General features: G+C 45.9%; 1 protein-coding gene across 1 annotated transcript; it reads left to right on the forward strand.

Moving 5' to 3' along the window:
• The first annotated feature begins 4,284 nt into the window (after positions 1-4,284).
• LOC121546996 lies at positions 4,285-14,923 on the forward strand. Its single transcript, XM_045219296.1, has 9 exons — positions 4,285-4,378; positions 5,057-5,135; positions 5,219-5,372; positions 5,524-5,594; positions 5,845-6,056; positions 6,224-6,478; positions 13,640-13,719; positions 14,057-14,222; positions 14,372-14,923. Exons 1-9 carry the CDS (start codon positions 4,285-4,287, stop codon positions 14,686-14,688), a joined length of 1,428 nt encoding a protein of 475 aa, XP_045075231.1. The 3' UTR covers positions 14,689-14,923.
• Positions 14,924-27,317: the final 12,394 nt, after the last annotated feature.

The following is a 27,317-nucleotide window of genomic DNA, read 5'->3' on the forward strand; positions in this document are numbered from 1 at the left end:
GGCCGTGGTCGGGGAGATGGGACAGGTCCCGAGACAGGATCAGGCCAGGACAGGAAGCGCGGGCAGGACGGTTAGAGACCCTCTGGGGCGGCCCCCTACGGATTGCAGGTTGATCAGGATGCCGTTGGTGGAAAGCGGTGATGAGAGTCCTATCCACAATCCGACTAGCTGGCACCCAGGTCCTTTCCTCAGGTCCACAGCCCTCCCAGTCAATGAGGTACTGGAGACCCCTACCCCTCCCGTCTGGACCGAAGCAGGCCGGGCAGTGTAAACCAGACCACCATCGGCGAGCCGTGGAGGAGGAGGACAAGCAGGGACCAGCGGACTCCTGGGCACAGGCGGGGCTGCAGCAATCCGGCTGGGGGCTGGCAGGGACGACTTGTGTTGGTTGCAGATGGGGCAGGCTTGGACGAATTCCCGTACATCCCCTTCCTCAGAGAGGGCCACCAGAACCTCTGGGCGAGCAGGTTGTAGTGCGGGTGGGCAGGGTGACAAGGGAGTCATGTCCCCACTGAACGACCTGGGACCTCAGGTCTTCGGGGACAAAAGGCGGTGCTGGGCAAGTGCTGGGACCTGGCTGGTTACGGAGAGCCTCCAGCACCTGTTCCTCAACAGCCCAGGTCAGAGCTGCAACGATGGGGACTTGGCGAATCGACACAGGGTCCTTGGAGGGGTCAGGAGGCGGAGTTAGTAGGTACTGGCCGAGGGGGTAGTGCGGCGGCAAGCAGGGCAGGTTCGGTGGGAGTCCTCTCCCCACTCCCTGATCACCCGGTCACCCAGTCGAGCTGAGGGTTGTGCCGGGCGGAGCCATGGGTAACTTCAGGATGAGGGGTTGGCCTGGAGAGGGGGAGCAGGTGAAACTGGATAGTTTCTTGATGGTTTCGGACAGACCATCGAGACGGGGCCGTGAGAGTGACCGATCCGAGTAAGTGTCCGTCCAGTGCCCGGGCAGGAATAGGAGGTGTCAAACGGAGGTTCTCAGTCCCAGTTGGCGTGCCAGCTTGATGTCCATTGTGTTGGCTTCGCCAGAATCCACCAGAGCAGCCAGGGTGTGAGTTGAGTCAGGGAGGCGGAGGTGAACTTGCAGCAGGGGTTTGCGGTCGGAGGACTGGATGGTCATTGAACTCAACCGGACTCCCCCTATGCCCGGTGAGCTTCGGCCCTTTAAAGGGCAGGTTACCACCACGATGTCCATCACCTCCACAATAGAGGCAGAGGTTTGAGGTGAGCGTCGCTGGCGCTCTGCAGGAGGTGAGGAGAGGCTCGCCCAATCTCCATAGGCTCAGACTGATCAAGCTGAACTGGGTGAGTGGCAGTGGTGACAGGAGCCCAGTCGGATCTCTCCGAATGCCGGTAGTAGGTGGACCTTGGCGCCCCTCTCACGGCCGACGGGTCTGTATCCCTCTGTCGATCCTGACAGTCAGTGCGATGGCTTCATCAAGAGTGGAAGGCAGTTCATGGGAGACCAACTGCGTCCTTGATATAGTCAGCCAAACTATGGAAGAACGCGTCCACCAACGATGGTGTGTTCCAAGAACTTGTCTAGCCAGGGGTTCGGAAGTCGATGGAATGGTCTGACTGTACGTCTGCCTTGTCGAATACTGAACAGTTCACGAGACGCCTCTGCGGTTGGTAAATCCAGGTCAAACACCTTCAGCATCTCCTCGGCAAACCGGTCGAAGGTTGCACATGCGGGGGTTTGACGTTCGAACTCTGCTGTTCCCCAGAGTCGAGCTCGGCCGTCAGGTGAGTGATGGCATACCCAACCTTAGCCCCCCTCCGTGGCGAAGGGTCCTTGGCTGCAAGGAGAACTGAAGTCGGCAGCTAGTCCAGGAATTTGGCCGGACCTGGGTAGAATCGCCGTTGAACCGCTCGGGGTTTCCAATCTTGGGTTCGGGCAGCGGCTGCAATGACCGGGCAGGTAACTCGGGGGGCAGGGCTGGTGGGCAGACTGGCTGGGGTCAGGTTGGTGAGAGTTGAATGATCATGGCCGAGTTGTTGTTGCTGCTGCTGGGACTGCTGCTGGTGCTGCTGGAACTGCTGTGCTGTTGGTAGCTCGGCCTGAAGCAAGAGGTGATGTCGCCGCTCATGCGGCTAGCTCTCTCTCAGTGTGTTCAGGCGTAGCATGGCGGTGGGTTGCTCAGGTTCTTCGGTTTCCATGTCGAAGTGTGCGCTGAGTCCATATGGTCAGATCGTACTGTCACGGTTCAGACAGACGACAAGAGGACCACAATTGCGTCACACCAGAAAGTTTATTTAAACTTAAGGGGAAAGGGATGTAGGAGTGGTGAAGGCTCCAGGGGTTATCCCGTCCGTGTGCTGGGTCTGTGCCTCCCCCCAGTGGCAGCGATGCGTCCGATGACGCCGGTGGTTGGTGGTCCAGAAGTCCTGGGAGAACACAGACACACGGGCGGAATGAAACCAGGCAGCAGTACAGTTCAAGGAAATCCAAAATACGTGTAGGCAGAACTGGTCAGAGTCGACGGATTGAAGAGTAGTCAGGAGTCGTAATGGCAGAAGCAGGTCTGGATCTCCTGAGGCAGAAGAGTATCCAAAAACCAGGCAGGTCCGGGGTCACAAAACCAGGGTGAGCCAGGCGCGAGCAAACAGGTTCGGGTGTGGGCTTTGGGGTTGGAGCTGCAGAGGCTGTTGCAGACGATCCTGACACAGGAGAGCTGAAGACAGGGCTATAAATACTGGAGAGGTTAGTGGGTAATGCAGGCGCAGCTGGCAGAGTAATTGAGCCGAGCAGAGCAGGGACAGGTGGAGCTAGTTAGGCTGAGTAGAGAGAGAGTGGTGAGCAGAGTGAAACAACTTAAGGTGGTAACCCAGTGGAGTGAGAGGGCTCATGACACATCCAGCAAATATTATATCAATCCAAGTTTAATTACTCACAGCTTTGCATTAGTAACGTTGTGTTGAAACCTATTCTTGAAGGTTAATAATGTATGGTTTAACATACTTTTTGTAAATGTTTTCAGAATGAATGAAATGGCAACAATGAAGCTGGCTAGGATGTCACTTTTGTGCAAAAGGCCAATGATCGTTGAGGAGCTGACCCTGGTCTTATCTAGGCCAAATCCAACAGAACATGTGCAGTATAGAGTGGTCAGTAGTTTAGCTTCACTGCTGACAGTGTGGACCATAAGGGAGCTTGGATCTGACAGACTGTCCCATCGGGGTTGCCTTCTTACTACCCTGTTGTGTCATCAGGGTACGCTCACTTATCAGGCAAGTTTGTTTGCCACCTAGTATGTGGACTCTCAAACAAAATGTCTCTAAATGTAGGGGTTTGCATGTTGGGGATTACCGTTTGAATTGTCGAGAATCCGCATTGGTTTGTGTGTGTTTCTATCTGCCTGTATTCCTCCGTGACAGACTAAGTGAGGAGATTCTGCAACAGCTGGCTGTTGTGGTGTATGAGGCTCAGGACGTGGAACTGACCCAGTGCTTCCTGAAGAAGGTTGATGGAGACCTGTCTAACTGTAGACTGGACTGGGATGTGCTTCACTACCTGCTGAAGAGCACCACACAACCCATCACCATCAACCTCATGAGGAGCAGAATCAGACAGCAAGACATACCTCATCTTCTCCCGTTCCTGAATAATATTCACTTTCAAGGTCTGGTTAAAACAATATGATGATTGCTATCATCGGGGCCAATATCTTTGTCTTTCACAGTGAACATCCAATAACTAACATATAGCACCTAATACAACAATGTCTGCCTTCTTTTCTGCAGAATGAATTCCCACTTTGAGAGGACAGCTTTGAAAAGAAAATACACGAAGCAACGTGCTGGTCACATGGTGACTACTTTGTGAGGTCATCAGATGAATGGATCAACTTGAACAACCTGGTCTTGAACCAGATGACTGTGAAGCACTGCGCTTTGCCTTACACTACAGTGATGGGGTCAAACTCAACCTGTTGTGGACCATCATTCCAAAGGAGGAGATGGGGAGAATCTGATTCTTCTACACAGGGTCTCTGAACTCAGGTCTTTGTCCCATCACTGTCCATTAGTGTCTCAATGTGTTTTTTCTTGTACCTGATTTAAGTATTTGGTTTCTAGTTGATTGGAATGAGTGAATTACAATTAATTGCACATTATTTTATGTCCACCCATGGTCCTGACTGTCCTGACGACCTTGCAGGGTAGACAGGAAACTACTCCTGGAGCTCCTCCATGCCTGGACAGGGTTGATAACACAAACAGAGGCACCCACTGCACTCTTGAGGGCTCTGCATCACAAACTGGACCTCTCCCCGCTCTTCTGCCATGGATCTGTCAGGGCAGGAGGAAGAGACTGTTTTTGAGCCTCCCAGTTCTCAGGACTGTAGGGTCATCTCTGCAGCCATCCATAAAGCTGATGGTGACACAAGAGCTGATTCTACACGACTGTCAGGTTGAGGATGCAGGACTAGAGGAGTTTACAAAGAGTCCATTTTACAAAGAGTCCATTTGAGGTGAGATGCCTTAAGCAGGGTTTTTGCCTATTCAATTGACTATCTATATGGGACTATCCAAATAATGTAGGGGCCCAGGCGTATACTCTCATGAGTGCTTTACTTTTGAATTTCCAGTAGTGACACTGTTTAACTTTGTTCCCTCACAGCCTTGGAAAACCTATTTTGCTACAGCTCCTTCACTTGATATTTTGTGGAAGATGGAGGCAGGTCAGTGAGACTTGCTTCACTACTATCCAGAGCCCTGGGAAGGAACTGGACCTCAGTCAGACCCGTTGGACCTGATGGCCTGTTCATCACTGGCATTGATTCTGGAGCACTCAGAAGGGTTTTGAAGCTGGACCTCAGCGACTGCCACCTCACCGAACACATCTGGAGTTTCTGCTCACACATCTGCACAAGGCACAAGTCCTAAAGTAAGGATATTTTCAGATACAGTACATTGAATTAAGCATATCATTTTTTTTTCAAAGTACTAACCCTTAGAGTGATGACATACAGGAATGACATATTCGGTGGTGACATATTCAGTTACATTGGTCACTTCTAGACCAGCACTCTTAAACCATGATCTCTTTTTTCAGTCTATGCAATAATGAAATCACTGGACGAAGGAGCTGTGAAACTATACAGGATTAGAAACAGCTTTACAGAAACTGTATGGTGAGTAAAGGAGTGTTGATAATGTCTATGGTTCCTTTACCTAGTTATAACGTGTCTCAATGAAGAATCATTTCTCTCCACAGGCTTTGCAACAACAAGATCACTGAGTTTGACAGCTTCTTAGCGGATAAACGTTACAAACTGTTGCCTGCTCACGTGTCAGGAATGCAGGACCGACACATTACAAACTTGGGCTCTACCTCTGTGAGAGAAGAGACCTCTAAAGTGTTTTCAAAGGTAGATTGATTTAAAGAGCAACTACAGGAACTGCCATTTAAAGTCAGGTTTGCAATCGATTTGCAAAATACTTACTTTTTCTTAGACATAGGCTACATATTGTTGCATTTGAAAATGCTAATTTTACTAGTCTGTCACCTCTCATGTACAGACCAAACCCATTATTACAGAATATGACCCTGAGATAGTTGAAGAAGTTGAAGAAAGCAAGATTTCCTACAGGTAACTCCCATAGATTGAATCAATTATAACTACTGTTACACCTAAACAAGTAAGCTTCTTCCTCTCCTATTTTCATAATGGAGTTTTCACTCTTAAGCCAACAATCATAATATGCACTGATATGATAATGTAACATGTAATATGTCCTAATAACAGAACTGTAGCTTTCTTAGAATAACCATTTTCCCTGTGCCCTGAGACCACCTTTATAACATAACTAATGTGCTTCCTATTTTATGATGCTACCCAGGTTCCAGTGTGAGTTTCGTGGCAGGTTCCAGTGCAAAGCTACAGGGCTGGTATTTGGGATGAGGGAGCCAGGTACCGTGGAGTATAGTGTGGACCACTGGGACATGCACATGCTTGCTGACACCGACTATGAGCCTGCATGTCCTGTGTTTAAGATCAGCTGTCCAGAGGGACATATGTACCAACTGCACCTACTTCACTGCGAGACTGAGGGTGAGTTTAAGCACTTTTTGAAATAACCTTTTTTTCCAACAATAAATGTATTCAAAATGTTAATTCAACAAAACATGAGAAAGGTAAAAATGGTAAGAAAGCATCTGGAAATATTCATGACGGTACACCTAATTGTTTGTTTGTGTGACTGTCTCATTATTTTCCAGTCTACGCAGCTGAGGCTTTGTCTGTGGCTCACATATGCAGCAATCGTCTGGAGATTCTGGTACCTAAGAGGGTGACACATTCACATGTGATTATAAACATCAATGGGCTCTCCAGATGGACTGTTGTCCGCAGCAAGGCAAAAATTCAAAAACAAATCAATGGGCAGGTGCTTCTTTTTTCTGAGCTAAACGTTACAGAAGGACAACACAAGCTCTGGGTTTTACCTATTGCCCATAACGTGCCATACACTGAGGGTAAATATCACATTTCTTTGTTTTAATGTCCAGTAAACCTTCTCACAATAATTTCTTAGATGTGGACTCCAAGTTCTTCTGTGACGGCATTCAATCCATATTTCAACTCATTCCAAGTTTTATTTTATTTTTTTATTTCACCTTTATTTAACCAGGTAAGCCAGTTGAGAACAAGTTCTCATTTACAACTGCGACCTGGCCAAGATAAAGCAAAGCAGTGCGATAAAAACAACAACAACACAGAGTTACATATGGGATAAACAAAAATGTACAGTCAAAACACAATAGAAAATCTATATACAGTGTGTGCAAATGTAGTAAGTTATGGAGGTAAGGCAGTAAATAGGCCATAGTGCAAAATAATTACAATTTAGTATTAACACTGGAGTGATAGATGTTCAGAAGATGATATGCAAATAGAGATACTGGGGTGCAAATGAGCAAAATAAATAACAATATAGGGATGAGGTAGTTGGGTGGGCTAATTACAGATGGGCTGTGTACAGGTGCAGTGGTCGGTAAGCTGCTCTGACAACAGATGCTGAAAGTTAGTGGGGAGATAAGAGTCTCAGCTTCAGAGATTTTTGCAGTTCGTTCCAGTCATTGGCAGCAGAGAACTGGAAGGAATGGCTGGCCAAAGGAGGGGTTGGCTACGGGTGGGTGTTGCTATGGTGACCAATGAGCTAGATAAGGCGGGGATTTGCCTAGCAGTGATTTATAGATGACCTGGAGCCAGTGGGTTTGGCGCGAATATGTAGTGAGGGCCAGCCAACGAGAGCATACAGGTCACAATGGTGGGTAGTATATGGGGCTTTGGTGACAAAACGGATGGCACTGTGATAGACTACATCCAATTTGCTGAGTAGAGTGTTGGAGGCTATTTTTGCAAATGAGCATCGCGAAGTCAAGGATCGGTAGGATAGTCAGTTTTACGAGGGCATGTTTGGCAGGAAGCCAATTCTAGATTTAACTTTGGATTGGAGATGCTTAAGTGAGTCTGGAAGGGAGAGTTTACGGTCTAACCAGACACCTAGGGTATTTGTAGTTGTCCACATATTCTAAGTCAGACCCGCCGAGTAGTGATTCTAGTCAGGCGGGCGGGTGCAAGCAGTGTTCAATTGAAGAGCATGCATTTAGTTTTACTAGCGTTTAAGAGCAGTTGGAGCTACGGGAAGGAGTGTTGTATGGCATTGAAGCTCGTTTGGAGGTTTGTTAACACAGTGTCGTGTCCAATGAAGGGCCAGATGTATACAAATGGTGTCGTCTGCGTAGAGGTGGATCTGAGAGTCACAAGCAGCAAGAGCGATATCATTGATATACACAGAGAATAGAGTCGGCCCGAGAATTGAACCCTGTGGCACCCCCATAGAGAATGCCAGAGGTCCAGACAACAGGCCCTCCGATTTGACACACTGAACTCTATCTGAGAAGTAGTTGGTCAACCAGGCAAGGCAGTCATTTGAGAAATCAAGGCTATTTAGTCTGCCAATAAGAATGCGGTGATTGACAGAGTCGAAGTGAATCTCCACCGATCAATTACAATATCATCCCATGCATCTGTGTTGTTACCACTGCATTACATAATTTTAACAGCTGTTTCAATTGAACTCAAATTCAAAAGCGTCGCAATTTTCTTAAGTCAGTATCTTTCTGATCTATTTACAATATGTATCTATCAATCTCTACTCATTCATAGGTAATGAAGCAAAATAAGACGTTTGAGTTCATCCGTGCTTGCTCTGACTGCTACCTATGTAACGATCCCGGCAGTCTGAGTCGGGTCCTGTCTGGTGACTAGTGTTTATGTTCGTAGTCTCCAGTTTCCCGAGGGTTCGGGAACGCTCCGGGGAGCTCTCTTGTTTTCCGCACCTGCATCCCATCAGCAATCTGCACACCTGGTCCTCATCATCACCCTTCTTAGGCTCTGGCCAAACATCCAGTTCCTGCCGGATCGTTAGCCATGAACAGTAGGTGTATCTGAGTATCAGTTCTAGAGTATCTAGCGTGAGTTTTGTTGTTTTGTACTTTGTTGGGTTATTGTTTCCTTACCTCCGTTTTTGTCCCATCTACAGTCACTCGTCCGGAACCTTCACCCTACCTCTGCCTGATGGTCGGCGGCTGCCGAGCCATCACTGGACCAATAACTGCACCCTCAACAACTCATCCACGCCGCCCGCTCTGTCCCTGGATTATTCTGCACCTTTTTGTATCTGAATAAACCCTCACCTTCGTTCAACTCTCCTTGTCCTGGTCTGCTTCTGGGTTCTGTCTGAGGGAACCGTGACAGAACGATCCGGCCAATAATGAACCCAGCGGACCTGGACTCTGTTCGCCATGCCATTACCCAGCAGGAGAAGATGTTGGGCCATCATAGCACGGTACTACAGGAGATCGCGTTGTCAGTTCGGAACCTTTCTACCGGCCTGACGGAGGTCCAGAACCAACGCCAGTGTCCGGTGGAGGACCCACTACCGGTTTCACCCATCTCGCCTGCCGCTTCTGAAGTTGTGTCCCTCCGTGAGCCCAAGGTTCCGACGCCGGATAAATATGAGGGGGAGCTGGGAAGATGCCGTTCCTTCCTTATGCAGTGTGGATTAGTGTTCGATCTACAGCCCTACTCTTATGCCCACAGACAAGGCTAGGATAGCCTTTGTGATTGAGTTGCTGCGTGGTCGAGCGCTGGAGTGGGCTTCAGCCGTTTGGGGAACGACAGGATCCCTGCATGGCTTCATACCAGGGGGTTCACGGCCGAGATGAGGGAAGCTCTTCACCATTCCGTCCGAGGGAGAGGGACGCAGCTAGGCGCCTGTTTTCTCTTCACCAAGGAACTCGTGGCGTGGCCGACTTCGTGATCGAGTTCAAGACGTTGGCTGTGGAGAGTGGGTGGAACGAGGAGTCTTTGCAAGCGGCCTTTTACCAGGGTCTGTCGGAGCAGCTCAAGGATGAGTTGATCTCCTATCCGGAGCCTAGTGACCTGGACAGCTTGGTAGCCTTGTCTATTCGGGTGGATAATCGAGTCCGAGAGCGAAGGAGGGAGAAGCAAGGGGGTCCGTCCAATCGATCAGCTTCTCAGTTCCCAGTCGGGTCGGGTGGTGGACCAGAACACGTCGATCATTCTCCACCACAAAGGATTAGTGGAGAGGACCTCTCTTCCGATTCTGAACCCATGCAAGTGGGGCGGCACGGGTTAACCAAGGAGGAGCGTCAACATAGACGTAAGACCAACTGCTGCCTCTACTGTGGTCGCTCGGGACATTACATCTCCACTTGTTCCGCGGTCGTCAAACTGCCCGGCTCGCTAAAGTTGGGAGGACTTTTAGCGAGCCAGTTTCAACCTCTCAGTACCTCTGTCAGACCCCGCTTCCCGGCTACCCTTGTGAACAGGAATCAGAGCTTAGCGCTTAACGCTTTTATCGATTCAGGTGCCGATGGAAGCTTTCTTGATGCCGAGTTGGTGGAACAGCTGGGGGCTTTCCAAGGAGCAATTGCCGGAAGCCATTGAGCGACCACTCTGAACGGCAGTAGTCTGGCACGTATCACGATGAGGACTGAACCGGTTAAGATGCGGTTGTCGGGGAATCATTCTGAGATGATTTCATTTTTCATTCTGCCCGTCTTCCCATGTTCCTCTGGTCCTTGGATACCCCTGGCTGAAGGAACACAATCCCACGTTCGATTGGGTGACGGGCAAGGTAACGAGTTGGAGCCTTGATTGTCATGCTAACTGTCTCAAGACTGCCTGCCCCCATTCGGTTCCCAGTCAGGTGATTGAGGCTAAACCCCAGATTTGTCCCTGGTTCCCGAGACATATCACGATTTGGGGGAAGTTTTCAGTAAGCAGAAGGCTCTGTCACTCCCTCCCCACCCGACCATATGATTGTGCCATCAACCTGGTCCCTGGAGCTGTCTACCCCAAGGGAAGGTTATACAGTATCTCCCGACCTGAACGTGAGGCGTTGGAGACCTACATCAAGGAGTCCCTAGCTGCTGGTCTCGTTCGTCCCTCGTCATCACCCCCTGGGGGCAGGATTCTTCTTTGTGGGTAAGAAGGATGGCTCTCTTCGACCGTGTTTGATTATCGGGGGTTGAATGACATCACGGTCAAGAACAAGTATCCCCTGCCCTTGATGAGTTCTGCCTTCGACTCCTTACAGGGTGCTACGGTGTTCACCAAGCTAGACCCCACGCAATGCGTATCACCTGGTCCGGATCAGAGAGGGGACGAGTGGTTGGCGGGTTTCAATACACCGATGGGTCACCGGTATCAGGTGATGCCGTTTGGACTGACCAACGCTCCAGCGGTATTCCAGAGTATGGTGAACGACGTCCTGAGAGATATGATCGGTCTCTTCGTGTTTGTTTACCTGGATGACATTCTGATCTTCTCGAAGGAACCTTCCGACCACGTCCAGCATGTCCGGCAGGTTCTGCAGCGATTGTTGGAGAATCGCCTGTTCGTGAAGGCCGAGAAGTGCGAGTTTCACGCCCACACGACATCCTTTCTCGGGTACATCATCTCCAGGGGGTGAGATTAGGATGGATCAGGAGAAGGTTAGAGCGGTTCTGGAATGGGCCCAGCCCGGTACGAGATTGCAGCTCCAGAGATTTTTTGGGGTTTGCGAATTTTACCGCAGATTCATCCGGGGATTACAGCCGTGTGGCCGCTCCATTAACTGCCTTGACTTCCAGTATCAGGACCTTCAAGTGGAATCCGGAGGCGGATCGAGCGTTTCTGGATTTGAAGAGGCGATTCACCAACGCACCGATTCTCTCTCAACCGGACACGGCCCGTCAGTTCGTCGTTGAAGTGGACGCGTCTGATGTGGGAGTTGGCGCCATCCTGTCGCAGCGATGCTCCACGGACAGTAAACTCCATCCCTGCGCCTACTACTCTCGTCGCCTTCGCCTGCAGAGAGGAATTACGATGTGGGTAACCGGGAGCTTCTCGCGGTGAAACTTGCCTTGGAGGGAGTGGCGCCACTGGTTGGAGGGGGCGGAGCAACCGTTTATTGTCTGGACTGACCACAAGAATCTTGCTTACGTGCAATCGGCTAAACGTCTCAACTCCCGTCAGGCCAGGTGGGCGTTGTTTTTCGGACGATTCAAGTTTGCCCTGACGTTCCGACCTGGATCTAAGAACGGTAAGGCGGACGCCTTGTCCCGGATGTTCTCCAAGACGGAGGAGAGTGGGTCCAAGACCGAGACAATTCTCCCCCGGAACTGCGTCGTGGGAGCAGTGATGTGGAAGATTGAGGAGGAGGTGCTGGGCGGCCCCTTCGGACTCAGCCCGGTCCCGTAACGGGTCCACCCGGTCGGTTGTTTGTGCCTGAGTCGGTTCGTCCTGCTGTCCTCAAATGGTCCCACGCCAGCAAGATGGCTTGTCACCCTGGCGTGGCTCGGACAATGGCGTTTCCTTCGCAGACGTTTTTGGTGGCCTGCCATGGCCGAGATACTCGGGGGTTTTGTTGCTGCCTGTCCAGTGTGTGCGCAGAATAAGGGTACCAATCGGCCCAGCTCTGGACTACTTCACCCCTTCCTATTCCCCGAGCGTCCATGGTCGCATCTGGCCCCTGGACTTCGTCACGGGGTTGCCCGCTTCTGAGGGGAACACGGTCGTCTCTGACTATCGTGGACAGATTCAGCAAGTTCGCCCACTTTGTGCCTATTGCCAAGCTTCCTGCCTCGGAGGCGTCCGAGATCCTGGTTAGGGAGGTTTTCAGGGTCCACGGTTTGCCCAGTGATATCGTTTCCGACCGTGGCCCTCAGTTTACCTCTGCTGTCTGGAAGTCCTTCTGTTTGGCCATTGGAGCTACAGTCAGTCTCACATCTGGTTTTCACCCCCAATCCAATGGTCAGGCGGAGAGAGCCAACCAGAAGATGGAATCCACGCTACGCTGTCTGGTCTCTTCCAACCCCACCTCCTGGGCCTCTCAGTTGCCTTCCCGGGTTGAGTATGCCCACAATACTCTCCCTAACATCTGCCACTGGGATGTCTCCCTTCCAGTGCCTGTATGGCTACCAACCTCCCCCTGTTCCCTTCTCAGGAGAAGGAGCTCTCAGTGCCTTCTGTTCAGGCCCATATTCGTCGTTGCCACCGGACCTGGCATCGGGCCAGAAAGGCACTCCTTAGAGGTTCGGACCGGTATCAGCTCCAGGCGAATCGTCGCCGGATCCCCGCTCCCACCTATACCATCGGAGATAGGGTTTGGTTGGCCACACGGGATCTTCCGTTACGGACTGAGTCTAGGAAGTTGTTACCGGTTCATTGGTCCGTTTGTGGTGGAGAAGGTGATCAATCCGGTGGCAGTTCGACTCAAACTACCGAGGACGCTCAGAGTCCATCCCACCTTTCATGTCTCCTGCCTCAAGCCTGTCTTCCTCAGTCCTCTGTTGCCTCCTCCGCCTCCTCCTCCTCCTCCTCGGATGATCGGAGGTGGTCCTGCCTACACGGTGCGTCGCATCATGGATTCCAGACGGCGTGGGCCGGGGTTTCCAGTACCTCGTGGACTGGGAGGGGTATGGTCCTGAAGAGAGGAGTTGGATTCCGCGGCGACAGGTCCTAGATGCTGACCTTATCAGCGACTTCTACCGTCTCCATCCTGGCGCTCCGGGAGTCCGCGGTGGCGTTGGTCGGAGGGGTACTGTAACGATCCCGGCAGTCTGAGTCGGGTCCTGTCTGGTGACTAGTGTTTTATGTTCGTAGTCTCCAGTTTCCCGAAGGGTTCGGGAACGCTCCGGGGAGCTCTCTGTTTTCGCACCTGCATCCCATCAGCAATTGCACACCTGGTCCTCATCATCTACCCTTCTTAGGCTCTGGCCAAACATCCAGTTCCTGCCGGATGGGTAGCCATGAACAGTAGGTGTATCTGAGTATCAGTTCTAGAGTATCTACGAGTTTTGTTGTTTTGTACTTTGTTGGGTTATTGTTTCCTTACCTCCGTTTTTGTCCCATCTACAGTCACTCGTCCGAACCTTCACTCCCTACCTCTGCCTGATGGTCGGCGGCTGCCGAGCCATCACTGGACCAATAACTGCACCTCAACAACTCATCCACGCCGTTCGCTCTGTCCCTGGGATTATTCTGCACCTTTTTGTATCTGAATAAACCCTCACCTTCGTTCAACTCTCCTTGTCCTGGTCTGCTTCTGGGTTCTGTCTGAGGGAACCGTGACAACCTAAGGCCCAATGCCCGATACAGAGTGACCTTGGACCTCGAACAGGGCTTCAGCGTCCATCCCAAGGTAAGAAATTCCATAAAGAATGTTTTATGTGTGTTAATGACTGATTTGAAGACATGTCATGATCTACTGTGCTATAATGTAATAGAATCTAAGCTAATAGGTAAGGAAAAGTGTGCATGTTTGTTTACAGTGCCTCATCCATTGAAACAACACAGATGTCATTATTGCGCCGCACCTGTCCTCTATGACCAATAACTCTGCTTTTTGTGTTATAACTCACTAGGTTTTTCTCCTCCAGATATGCTTTAAAGTACATTCTCTGTCAAATGGGCATAGAATATTTAGCCGTTTTGTCAGAAGGGATTCTGTGTGACCTCCCTCTCTCTTTCTCTGTCAGGAGAAAGATTTGCATATTCATAATGGCCCAGATCAACATGCCACATTTACAGTCCTCTTGGACAGTAAAGTTACCAAATTTAAGCTGATGATTCAGGAGTTCAAGAGGATGGGGCAAAAGAAGGTGTGGAAACGCCAATGGTTTGAACCGATATTGCTAAAGCCAGGTAACTGTTATCTCACATCTATTTATAGGCCTACAACTACCTTTCCCCTACCAGCAACTGATTTTCAACAGATTTTCATCTACCTGCAAATAAACACAAAACATGTTAATTTCCACTGTATTTGGAATATTTTTGTTTTTTTCCAAAAGGAAGCAATCTCACAGAGTCAGACTGGCTGCATAATCTGTGTCGCATCCTGGAGCACCTGTCAACCAAGGAGTTCAAGAGGCTTAAGTGGCTAATTAGAACCTCAAATAAACTCCCACAGCCCAGTATCTCCAAGAATGACCTGGAGTGCTTGGAGGAGTGTCACGAGCTTGCAGAGCTAATGGTAAAGAGCTGGGCGATGAATGGCTCCATTTCAGCCACACGATTTCTCATGGAAGAACTGCCACGCAAAGACGAAACAGTGACATCTTTGCTTCTGCCCTTCCTGGAGCAATGTGGGGAGCTAAAGGTGGCGTGAGAGTCAGTGGTGTGGACAGCCTTAAAGGACCTTGGGAAGGTGCTTTCCCTCAGGGTTCTATACTAGAAGCATCAGGAAAAGGAAAGTAGAAGTGAACTTGCACACTGTTTTGGCTGGACACAACAAAAACCCTAAGGAGAAAGCAAACACACATTGTTGAACAAATGCCAGATAATGAGATTTATTGTGTTCTTTGCAAAGATTTGTGCTCTTTTGCATGACGAAAATGTCTGCACTGTGTACTTGGTTAAAAAAATGTATGTGTGTAATTTAATAATTTTAAGCATTCAAATGTACTTTATACAATGTCAATATTTTCTACCTGTTGGAATTGTAAAGTTGCTCAGAGTTTTTACAATTGTTATTTTGTTCTAGTCCAATAAAACATTTTTTTTAAACGAATGTTATTTTTCTTCTGAGTTGACATCACAGTCCCTCCATCCACATTTTTGAAACATGCTGTTTTATTGAAAGACTACTAAAGGAAGCTTATAGGGGCCAAGTGAAGAGAATAAATAAATAAACAGGGACAGGTGATGGTACTTATCCTTTTTCTTGCACAACTGTAATATTTAGCAATATTTCGAGGATAAAGTCTAAAATAAATTTTGTGAATAAAGTGGCAATATTTCGAGAATAGAGTGGCAATGTTTTGAGAATAAAGTCGACATTTTGGGGATTTGGTTAATTGCATGTCTCCTTGGCTCCCTGTTGCTGTGCCCACTTCTATTGAAATGCCTCAGATGACCTGGTGAAACTATAGGCTTACTTTAGAATTGGCTTTAGTAACAAGCAAATCCTTGCTCTTTAAGCACATAACCATATTATTATAAGTATTAGGACCAGGAAGCGGTTGTGCCACAGATAATTTTCAAAAGGAGAAACCGTGGTTGCATACATAGGTAGAGATTGGTTGTTTGTGTGTTAACGCAGTGTGTGTTTGTGTGCGGTAAAAAGTAGGGGCAAAACAAACAAATGGCCATCAATCTAATGATCTAACACACTCGATCAAACAGGTGTCACTGCGCACTCATCGCGTATCAACCGATCTAATAAATCGATCTAATAACTCGCAAGCACACCATGTTTCCCCCTGGATATTTCAGACTATAGGCATAAACTCTTCTAACCGCCATCGTGCGTTATGAGCACAAACAAAAAACGTTCTGGCACTGTCACTGAATGCGAAAAGAACTGGGGTTGAGTCCCTGTCAGTCTGCCCTCCGAATTCGCTATTCAACGTTCTGCTGCGTAGCCTAGGCGAACACCATGCAAAATATATTTGCATAATGGCAACTATTAATGGCTTTATCCATGGTGCTTTCAGTAGTATTTCCTCGTAAGGCAACTATCCGTCTAACGACTATAAGCAGGGTTGCCAGGTCAAGCGAAAATTTCTAGGCCAATGAACACTCAAACCCGTACAAAAGGCCTGAAACTATCCCTTTTTTCTTCACAGGAAGAGAGGAGTTGCCATATCTAAACCCTTTTCCCATAAAGTTATCAATAATAATAATTAGCCATTTAGCAGACGCTTTTATCCAAAGCGACTTACAGTCATGTGTGCATACATTTTTACATATGGGTGGTCCTGGGGATCGAACCCACTACCCTGGCGTTACAAGCGCCATGCTCTACCAATTGAGCTACAGAGGACCACCAAACGTTATAAAGCCAATTAGGAAGGAATATCGTAGTAACTTGTACCGACGTTAGAAGTAAAATTAGAAAAAATAATTATCATTGCAAGCTATGACATTGCTTAATCATAGCAGTCAAACGAGTTGAAATCGACATCCATTGATGGAAAATGATCTGGCGAAGTTTAATAAGGCGAAATGATCTTTCCTCTGCCACATATTCAAATTCGTGTATTGTGTCATAAGGCACAAGGGGTATGGTATATGGCCAATATACCATGGCAAAGGGCTGTTCTTAAGCACGACTCAACGCGGAGTGCCTGGATACAGCCGTTAGCCGTGGTATATTGAAGTTATATATACCCCCGGGTGCCTTAATGCTATTATAAACGGGTTACCACTGTAATTAGAACAGTAAAAAGTAATGTTTTGTCATACCCATGGTATATGGTCTGATATACCACAGCTTTCAGCCAATCCAGAATTCAGGGCTCGAACCAGGTTTATAAATGTAAATAAATCCCCTTTGCACATGTGCATAACTATAGATAAATCCGACAGGAGAGTTTGAGTGATGAAAGTTGGACAGAGGATCTCAAAATCTCTGAGCAAGAAACACTTGGATGAACATAAAAAAACGAATGTTAGGCTATTTTCTGGCAATTATGCTGTTATTATGTGCCAGATATTAAGACTACACACTGTTATAAATAGCCCATTTGCGAGAATAACTTGTCATTTCAATAGGCATAGGCTACAGACTAAAATCTGGGTATATGATTGAAATTACATTTTACCATAGTTTGCTTAGCTAAAGGCAGGTAGCCTATAGCCCAGGGGTGTCAAACGTACGGCCCGCGGGCCGGATCAGGCCCGCAAACGGGTTTAATCCGGCCCGCGAGATGATAATTTTTTTTTTTTTTTTTAAGTATAAAAATGCGCTGCAAATTTTCAATAAAATAAACTGCTGTTCCAATTGCGTCCACTGGTTGGCGCAATAGCAATTGTGTTAAGCAAGCAAACTGTTTATACCCGGGGCAGAGCAAGTAGGTCAAGCACGTGCAGCCAATGAGCTACTTTGTTTTGCCCCGCGATATTTATTACGGCTTCTACTTTTAACATTATGTGCTTTGGCACCCTCATTGCCCCAATATGTCTCTGTCAAAAAAAGAGAAAAGTGGACGCAGAGTGCAGAGTGTTCCAAGAAAAATGGTCATCCTATTTAATCACGGAATTGAATGGGAAAGCTGTATGTTTTGGTGTGTTCAGAGCATGTTGCAGTGCTGAAAGAATATAACCTTCGTCGCCACTAGTGAGTCTTCATGCTGACAAATATGACAACTTTCAAGGACAGGGAGATGAGAGAAGGTGAATGAACTGTTGGTGGGTCTGAAGAAACAGCAGTCTGTGTTTACTCACAGCCGAGACATCAGTGACGCTGCAGTGAAAGCTAGCTACCTCATTGCTAATGAAATCGCAGTGGCTTCAAAACCATTTAGTGAGGGTGAATTTGTAAAAACATGCATGATGAAGGTAGCCCGGAGATTGTGTGCCCTGAAAAGCGGCAGGCTTTTTGCAAATATCAGCCTGACAAGAAACACAGTTGCAGACAGGATTTCCGATCTTTCAGTGGATTTGGACAGCCAGTTGAAGCAAAAAGTAAAGTCATTTATTGCGTTTTCGGTTCGCAATTGATGAAAGCACGGACATTACAGATGTTGTACAACTGGCCATTTTTCATCCGTGGAGTTGATGACACATTGACCGTCACCGAGGAGTTTGTGGAGTTGTGCCGATGACAGATACAACGACAGCAGCTGATATTTTTACCGCACTCGTCGGGCGCGCTGGACAGGGTCCGGAGTGGACTGGTCCCGCTGTCAGCCTGGCTACAGATGGTGCGCCCTCAATGATCGGGAAAAAAGCAGGCGTTGTGACAAAGTTCAGAGAGAAAGTGCAATCTGCAAATGGAGGACGTGATTGTTTGACTTTTCACTGTATTTTTGCACCAGGAGGCTTTGTGTTGCAAGTCATTAAAGATGGATAACGTCATGAAGGTGGTCATCCAAACTGCCTAATTTCATCCCATCCAGAAGCCTGAATCACTGTCAGTTTGACAGCCTTCTCAGAGAGAAAGACCATATTTATCGGCCTGCCATACCACACTGAGGTAAGATGATTAAGCCGAGGTGCTGTGCTGAGGCGTTTCTTTGATTTACGAGAAGAAATTGAACAGTTCATGGAAGAAAAGGGCAAACCAGTGTTAGAATTTCATTCCGTAGAATGGATGCCGGACCTTGCATTTATGGTGGATGTTACAGAGCACCTGAATAACTTGAACAAACAGCTGCAAGGGCGCAACAAAGTTGTCATGCAGTATTATGACAGCATACGCGTTCTTTCAAGTTGAAGGTGTCAGTGGGAGAGACAAAAAAATGTGTCTTGCGACCCAACATGTGGCAGACATGAAGCGGTTCAAAGATAAAATAACTGGACTGTTACGGGAGTTTGAGCAACGCTTTCAGATTTATGTTTATATGTTTTTATGTTGATGTGCTATTGTTTTTAATTGATTTTATTTTATTTGTATATTTAACCTATTCTTGACTCTGTGGTTCTTGCACTTGTTTGGGGAACAGGATTTCATTATTTTTATCTACATTTCTGCCTGAGAAATGACACCCTGATATAGTTCTGTGATCTGTGAAACAGTTATGTTAATCACTGAGGCATTGTGTGTTTGTGTGTTCTTTTTCTTTAGAATTTTCAAATAAACTTGACGTGTTTTATGATTAATAGTGATGTTGTGCTTGTACTATTTTGGACACACTGTCCTCAGGCTCCAGCTTTATGTTGTATGTTGATCGTATTAAAACAAAGAAAACAATCTGACGTTGTTGTTTTTAAGTTATATATACCATGATTTTTCCGTTCCGGCCCACTTGGGAATAGATTTTCCTCCATGTGGCCCCTGAGCTAAAATGAGTTTGACACCCCTGCTATAGCCCATGATAGGCCTACATCTAATTTCAGATAGTCTACAGTAGCCTAGACAAGATGTAGGCAAGATTTAAACTGAACAATTAAGCAGCTTGCTTAGTTCAAATTAACTACTGAGGATGGGATCATAATTTCAATCACTGAATTAAATATTAATAATAGGTATATGAACTGAATATGCTTGTCAACAACAGCCAGTGTTTATTTATTTTTTAATTCGTTTTACCTGTAGCATAATCTGACTACTGTTACAGTCAATCTAATGCGTTCATAATAACACAAGGCTACAACGACAAGCTGAAGTCATAGGCTATTTATTAAATTGGTTTGCCTGTCATGCCTACTCCTGCTCCCTCCCTCCGGCATTCGACATCGCCGGTCTACTAACCACCGGTCCTGGCTTCATTATTACGCACACCTGGTCTTCATTCCCTCATTGATTACTCCCCCTTTATTTAGCCCTCAGTTGTCTTCAGTCACTAGGTGTTATTGTTCTCTCTCAGTACGCTTCTCATGTTTGTTCCTTTGCATCAGTTCATTATTAAATTCACCTTCTGCACCTGCTTTCTGACTCCCGGCATATACATTACATCAGGCCCGGCGGCAGGATTAACTCGGCAAGGGGGCATCAGAAATGACTAAGGGGGCAGAACTATTTTCGCAGGATGGATAATGATCGATAGTACAATTACACACAATGTATTTGCAGCGACGCACGGCTGTCTTGCCGCAAGAATACAGGCTCGAGAAATTGCAAGTTATGACAACGCTACATGCACAATACCCATCAATGCAATGCAAAACAGTTGCTAATTACCGTAATAACACTTCCTCATGCCAATACAATGTATTTTCAATCGCGGAAAGCAAACAATAATGTACAATGCACTACCACGACTTATCGGTACAATGCAGTTTGGACGCAGCTACCAAGCTGTCTTCCCACAAGAGTGTCGTACTACGTATGATAACAGAGAAATTAGTATTCCATAGCAACAAGTTGTTTATGGCAACACTATAACTACATCGTTACTCAACCATTGCTCAAAACAATATGATTATATTATAAACCAAACATTTCCAATCCAATCACAGAAATCAAGCAGTAGCCTTGGCAGCAACGCCAATAAAGAAAATCATGTCTACGCCTATTTCTGACATTTGCCACACATTTCCAAAAGCTAGCAAATAACCATATAATACAAGCCCAGCCAGGCTGCCTGTTCTTACCCAGATTCAAAAGAGTTGCAGCCGCCTTGATGCTGTGCTGAACCTCCTCAGCAGTCTCTCGTTCCACTCCCCACTGAATTTGCTTGTAAGATCCCTCTCAAATGTCAGTTGAATCAGCTGCGCTTTCCTCCTGTGCAACATGCTCCGTCTGTGCTCACTGAATACGTTGAAAAAGAGTTCTCGCAAGTTGCTGTGGACGCTCCAAATGTTAATCCCAGCTTCAATGTCATCATCAAAGTAGGCATTGCTGTTAGAGGCCCGTAGTATCTATCCAAAATGTTCTGCGTAGTCCATTTTTCTTCTCCAGATCGGGCGATTTCAGTCTGTAGAAACTGGTGTGCGACAGTAAACTCAGCTTCCACAAAGTCTCCTGAGATTAAGTCCAGCAGTGGTTTCACCTTTTCCACATCCATAAAGGTTATTATATCCAGTTATATCCAGTTTGGATGAATGCCTTATCGGCGTTAGCATTGGAGCCGATGTTACATTTTCGACAAGGATAGCAGACAGCTGCATCTGTCTTGCAGGAATATTCCAGCCACTCTCTGCCTTTGCCAACTTACAGGCGGGTTGGGTATTTCCCCAGACAAACCTGCACTGGCTCTGTTGTGGAAATAATCACTATACTATTAAAAATCTAAAGTTCTTCCAGAGTTTTTGTAGAATCAAGAATGACTTTATTACAATTTCAACAAAGCCAGGCTAATCTGCAGATTAGGGCCCCCTCTCTCTTTTTGCTCCCCATCTATATAGTCCCATTCTCATCCCTTCTAGCTCAAAACCCCTCCCTCTTCAGTTTCCCGCTCTTTATTGCTCCGCCCACTTCCTTTGTCTGTGATGGCGGCTAAATTCGACTTTCATTCAGTTCAGAATCAATAGTAATACAATCAATCAATCCCTTATCTTGCAAAAACACTCATGTTTAGTTTAAACTCTGTTCAACCCCGGCTCTCCCTCCACTTTGTTTCAGTCTCTGATAAGGTAGGACAGCCATGAATTGAAGTAAGAGCGAGCAATTCGACCCTAGGTCAGATTCCCACTTCACACACACACACACACACACACAGTGAAATACCCAATTAAATTCCTGCCGAGCAACAGAAAATTCTAACTATATGTTCGTAATTAACTCAGTTTTATCTCAGAGTCCACTAAAAAATCTCCCTCATATCCCCCCATATGGGATTACTAATCCCATAAACGTACAAAAGTATATTATGTTTATGCTATCAATCACACTCTTTGCATTCAAGATTATACTCACAATGAACTATATCAATATTTCTACTAAAAACAATTCTCATATAAGTGTTAGTATCCTAACACATTAAAACGAACGTAGCGTTGTTTTAAACATACTACCTAGGACATGTTTAAGAATAGTGTCAACATCTTCAACTCACATAACTTCATTCAGATCAATCAGTCAGCTTACAATTAATAATCATAATCAAATGAATTACCCAAAACACATTTTAGAATGACAATTCTTAGTTAGTCACCTTCGTTCCATCATTCAATGTTAAAACTCTCACCTTGGCACATACTGACACTGGCAGAATATACCCAAACTATGAGAAATGTTGTATTTGAATAGATCTCTCTTCCTACCCACTCCACATGGACTCCTGTCACATTCTTGAAAGAACAGGCATAAGAGAACAGGCAGTTGATTGCTTCGATTGGATGCTGGTTCAGATTCAGGTCTCCTGGTAGAGGTGGTACTGGACAGGAACGTCTTCAACGCCTTTGTTGCTCCTCTTCAGCCGAGTTTTTGTTTTTTGTTTTTTATTGGAGGTTCACACCGTTCTGGACCGAATTATCTCTGCTATGCATTAAGACACCATCCGCAGTAACCTCGAGAAAGGACAGATCATAACAGTTTAGTTGAGATCATTTCCAATCCAAAAAATCCCAATAAGCATTGACTATATGACAAATTATTATGTTTCACCAATCATTCTTAATACCAATTTCTAATACTTGATCCTGCTGCCTGATAGATTTTTCTTTGAGGGATGTCTGCATTCCAAAGGCTATCTGTATAAATGCCATATAGTTTCACATTCTCCCTTGAAATATCCCAAATTATATAACCCAATTGTTTTATTGTAACATTCCTATATTTGCTCATAGTCTATTTGATATTACTCTGGTGTTTCCCTTTTCCTTGTTCCTATTCTAACAACTAATTGCTTTACACTTCTCTCCCCATCCTAGTTGATTACACAATTGTTTATATTTAGGATTTCCTAAATATGACAAACATTCTACTGGGCAATATGGTCTTTCCGAGTTCCTTAAATGACAGAAATTGTGGTTGAACATAGCACAGTCCTGGTAACTGTGAGGATTTGGAATTACTGTAAATTATTTTAATGGAGATGTGGTGCATATTAGACTATTTTCTTTTTTTAAATTTTAATGTAATATATTGTACTCATCTATACTAGTCATTGTTTAACGGCTCCTTCCATTCCCTTTCTTCTGCAGTTGGTATGGCTCTAACACTTTCCCAAGGAATAACTACTCCAACAACCCTTCCCCCTGGAAATGTACCACTAAGTACTACATCAAATTGTTTATCTAAGTCTTGGGCTGTTATCCTTATGTCTATGATCCACCTGTCTTTTTCTTTCATTATCTTAAGGTCACACTACCCCATGTGACTTCCCCATAATCCTTGTGCTGATTCCTCCCACACCAATAACCATTTAACCCTCGTACTCTAATAGTGATCCCTTCCTGTATTTTTGTTATGGTTCCTGCCTGTGCAAGAATATACATTTTAATCCTGTCTATATCTCTTCTATGTCTTGTTCTTTTGCTCTTTATTATTGTCAGTATACCATTCCCCCTATTCTCAGGGAACTACTCAAGGGCAGAGAAATCAATGATGGGGATATCTGGTGCATCTTGAATGTCTGAAATATCTTGAAGCTCTAGAAGGTCTTGAAGATCTCGAAGGTCTCGAAAGTCTCGAAGGTCTCGAATGTAATAATAATAATAATATGCCATTTAGCAGACGCTTTTATCCAAAGCGACTTAAAGTCATGCGTGCATATTTTTTTTTTTTGTGCATGGGTGGTCCCAGGGATCGAACCCACTACCTTAGCGTTACAAGCGCCGTGCTCTACCAGCTGAGCTACAGAGGACCACTACAGAATGTCTACCCCTCCGCTGAGGGAATCAGCAAGAACATGTAGCTCATCAGTAATTGCCATCCTCCCCCATCTCCTGATTCTCGCCAGCTCCAGCATCCTCAGCTCTCTCATCTCTAAGTCATCGGTTCCCTCGTGGTACTCTGGTACAATGGTTTAGATTATACCAGGTCGCCCTCTACCCGTACAGCCGTTGGGTAACCTGGATGACGATGTATGGTCACTTTAGCTGTTAACCTTCTTCCGTCACATTAGGGTCTCCGGATCAGCCAGAGTCCCCTCTCAATCCATCGACATCGGTCTGCGAAGAGTGTCCTTCTACCAGCCTACCCATAGGGGAAGTTCGGAGTTATCCGCAAAGACACACAAACACAGACAGACACAACAGAAAACAATGCTACCCAATGGCGGGGCCATCTTCCTCTCCTGGGGTTGGAACACTCCTATAGTGGGAAACATGGATCTAAGTATCTGTCTCTGCCACTTTTACCATCATTGAGGTAGCCAACAACACCTGGTACGGGCCCCTCCATATAGGGTCTTTCCAGCTCTTTCTTCTGTAGTCTTTTACCATCAAATAGTCTCCAGGGCGCAGAAAATGCTCAGATTCTCCTGCTCAGTTGGGCAGAGTTACCTTCACCCATGGGAAGAAAGTCTTAAGAACATTGTTAGGTTAGGTGAGACACAGTATGCTACTTATGTCCTCTCATCCGTCAGAGAAGCTCTTGAGATTATGAAGCGCACCTCTTTGCAGCTTGTTGCAGTCCACTGTTTCATAGACAGGCTCCTCTACTCCTGCCTCCTACCACAACTATACTTTCACATGAAACATTTAACCTAACCAATAACACATTAATTACTACTGCTCACCTACTTAATACAATTTGCATATTTTACCACAAAAAACTATTAAAACCCCTGTAACCACAAAAAAACATTAAAACCCATGCAACCAATACTTCCCCTCTTTAGACACATGCCTCACATTCATGTGTTCAAAAAACTAAACAAAAACAATATTGCCTGATAAACCAAAATAATAACTGAACTTAAAATGACAACCTTTGATAATATCTTAACCTAATTGTATTCCATAACATTATTCAAGGAATATCCCTCATTCAGGACTAACTCTCTCACTTCATCCTTGTCCTGTTTGGAATGATACAGTGGGGAGAACAAGTATTTGATACACTGCCGATTTTGCAGGTTTTCCTACTTACAAAGCATGTAGAGGTCTGTAATTTTTATCATAGGTACACTTCAACTGTGAGAGACGGAATCAAAAAATCCAGAAAATAACATTGTATGATTTTTAAGTACTTAATTGCATTTATTGCATGACATAAGTATTTGATATATCAGAAAAGCAGAACTTAATATTTGGTACAGAAACCTTTGTTTGCAATTACAGAGATCATACGTTTCCTGTAGGTCTTGACCAGGTTTGCACACACTGCAGCAGGGATTTTGGCCACTCCTCCAACAGACCTTCTCCAGATCCTTCAGGTTTCGGGGCTGTCGCTGGGCAATATGGACTTTCAGCTCCCTCCAAAGATTTTCTATTGGGTTCAGGTCTGGAGACTGGCTAGGCCACTCCAGGACTTGAGATGCTCACGGAGCCACTCCTTAGTTGCCCTGGCTGTGTGTTTCGGGTCGTTGTCATGCTGGAAGACCCAGCCACGACCCCATCTTCAATGCTCTTACTGAGGGGAAGGAGGTTGATGGCCAAGATCTCGCGAACATGGCCCCATCCATCCTCCCCCTCAATACGGTGCAGTCGTCCTGTCCCCTTTGCAGAAAAGCATCCCCAAAGAATGATGTTTCCACCTCCATGCTTCACGGTTGGGATGGTGTTCTTGGGATTGTACTCATCCTTCTTCTTCCTCCAAACATCGAGGCGTGTGGAGTTTAGACCAAAAAGCTCATATTTTTGTCTCATCCAGACCACATGACCTTCTCCCATTCCCCTCCTCTCCTGGATCATCCAGATGGTCATTGGCAAAACTTCAGACGGGCCTGGACATGCGCTGGCTTGAGCAGGGGACCTTGCGTGCGCTGCAGGATTTTAATCCATGACGGCGTAGTGTGTTACTAATGGTTTTCTTTGAGACTGTGGTCCCAGCTCTCTTCAGGTCATTGATCAGGTCCTGCCGTGTAGTTCTGGGGCTGATCCTCAACTTCCTCATGATCATTGATGCCCCACGAGGTGAGATCTTGCATGGAGCCCCAGACCGAGGGTGATTGACCGTCATCTTGAACTTCTTCCATTTTCTAATAATTGCGCCAACAGTTGTTGCCTTCTCACCAAGCTGCTTGCCTATTGTCCTGTAGCCCATCCCATCCTTGTGCAGGTCTACAATTTTATCCCTGATGTCCTTACACAGCTCTCTGGTCTTGGCCATTGTGGAGAGGTTGGAGTCTGTTTGATTGGGTGTGTGGACAGGTGTCTTTTATACAGGTAACGAGTTCAAACAGGTGCAGTTAATACAGGTAATGAGTGGAGAACAGGAGGGCTTCTTAAAGAAAAACTAACAGGTCTGTGAGTGCCGGAATTCTTACTGGTTGGTAGGTGATCAAATACGTATGTCATGCAATAAATGCAAATTAATTACTTAAAATCATACAATGTTATTTTCTGGATTTTTGTTTTAGATTCCGTCTCTCACAGTTGAAGTGTACCTATGATAAAAATTACAGACCTCTACATGCTTTGTAAGTAGGAAAACCTGCATAATCGGCAGTGTATCTAATACTTGTTCTCCCCACTGTATATAGGATTATTGCCAAATTATAAACTTCTTCATAATTATGAGTATTATAAATGACCCTTAACTCGGTATCATAAATTACCTTAAACTCATCATCCTATGTCACTCGGTTTTCCAGTGTGGGTGATCAAATCACACTCGAAAATCAGGACAAAGGTCAGAGGTCATTCAACCCCTTTAAAGAAATGTTTCATTCTATAGTAGACTAATCATTAACAACCGTCAAAACATTTCATAAATTTTGTATCCCAAGTGTACAGTAAGTCCTTAGTACAGCTCTTTTCAAAAGAAATCACACGTATTTACTTATCACTCCGTAAATAAAAGCCCAAATTACATGTGTTTGCCCCTTTAAGACATATCAATTCTATTCCGTGAAAAGAACCCTAAAATCAAAAATCAAAATCCTATACAGCTAACATTTCATACTAAGTGGGTTGTTTGTGGTTATTTGAAAACCATATTGTAAAACAACAAACAAAAATTGCCAGGTCTTTTAATAGTCTCGGGACCCCCCTTTTTCCTGGAAGAAAAAGTGCACATTTCGTTAGTTTCCATTTTGATACCTCTTAACCAGTCCAAACAATTCAAATTCGAAATTCTCACTCTCTATTGAATTTATCAGTCCACATCTCCTGATCCCCCCACTCAGAAAACCCTCAAGAACATCACTCGTGACTGCTCCCTTCCCCGGTGAATTTCACAATCCAGTGCACATAAAATGAAATAAAGTCCCATTAGATTTACACCCCTAGGCTTTTCCGCAGTCACACTGCTCCCACTCGATCACGCCCAACATGCTTAGTGACTTCCGAAAACTCCAATCC

The sequence above is a fragment of the Coregonus clupeaformis genome, unplaced genomic scaffold (genome assembly GCF_020615455.1).
Source record: "Coregonus clupeaformis isolate EN_2021a unplaced genomic scaffold, ASM2061545v1 scaf2240, whole genome shotgun sequence".
Classification (NCBI taxonomy): domain Eukaryota; kingdom Metazoa; phylum Chordata; class Actinopteri; order Salmoniformes; family Salmonidae; genus Coregonus; species Coregonus clupeaformis.

What these genes read in the sequence shown, in the direction of transcription:
- LOC121546996 (XM_045219296.1), top strand. Translation starts at nt 4,285, where the DNA reads ATGGATCTGTCAGGGCAGGAGGAAGAGACTGTTTTTGAGCCTCCCAGT. An exon ending in GAAAGCAAGATTTCCTACAG is followed by an intron (nt 5,595 to 5,844) that starts GTAACTCCCATA and finishes GATGCTACCCAG; the next exon opens with GTTCCAGTGTGAGTTTCGTG. An exon ending in GCTTCAGCGTCCATCCCAAG is followed by an intron (nt 13,720 to 14,056) that starts GTAAGAAATTCC and finishes TTTCTCTGTCAG; the next exon opens with GAGAAAGATTTGCATATTCA.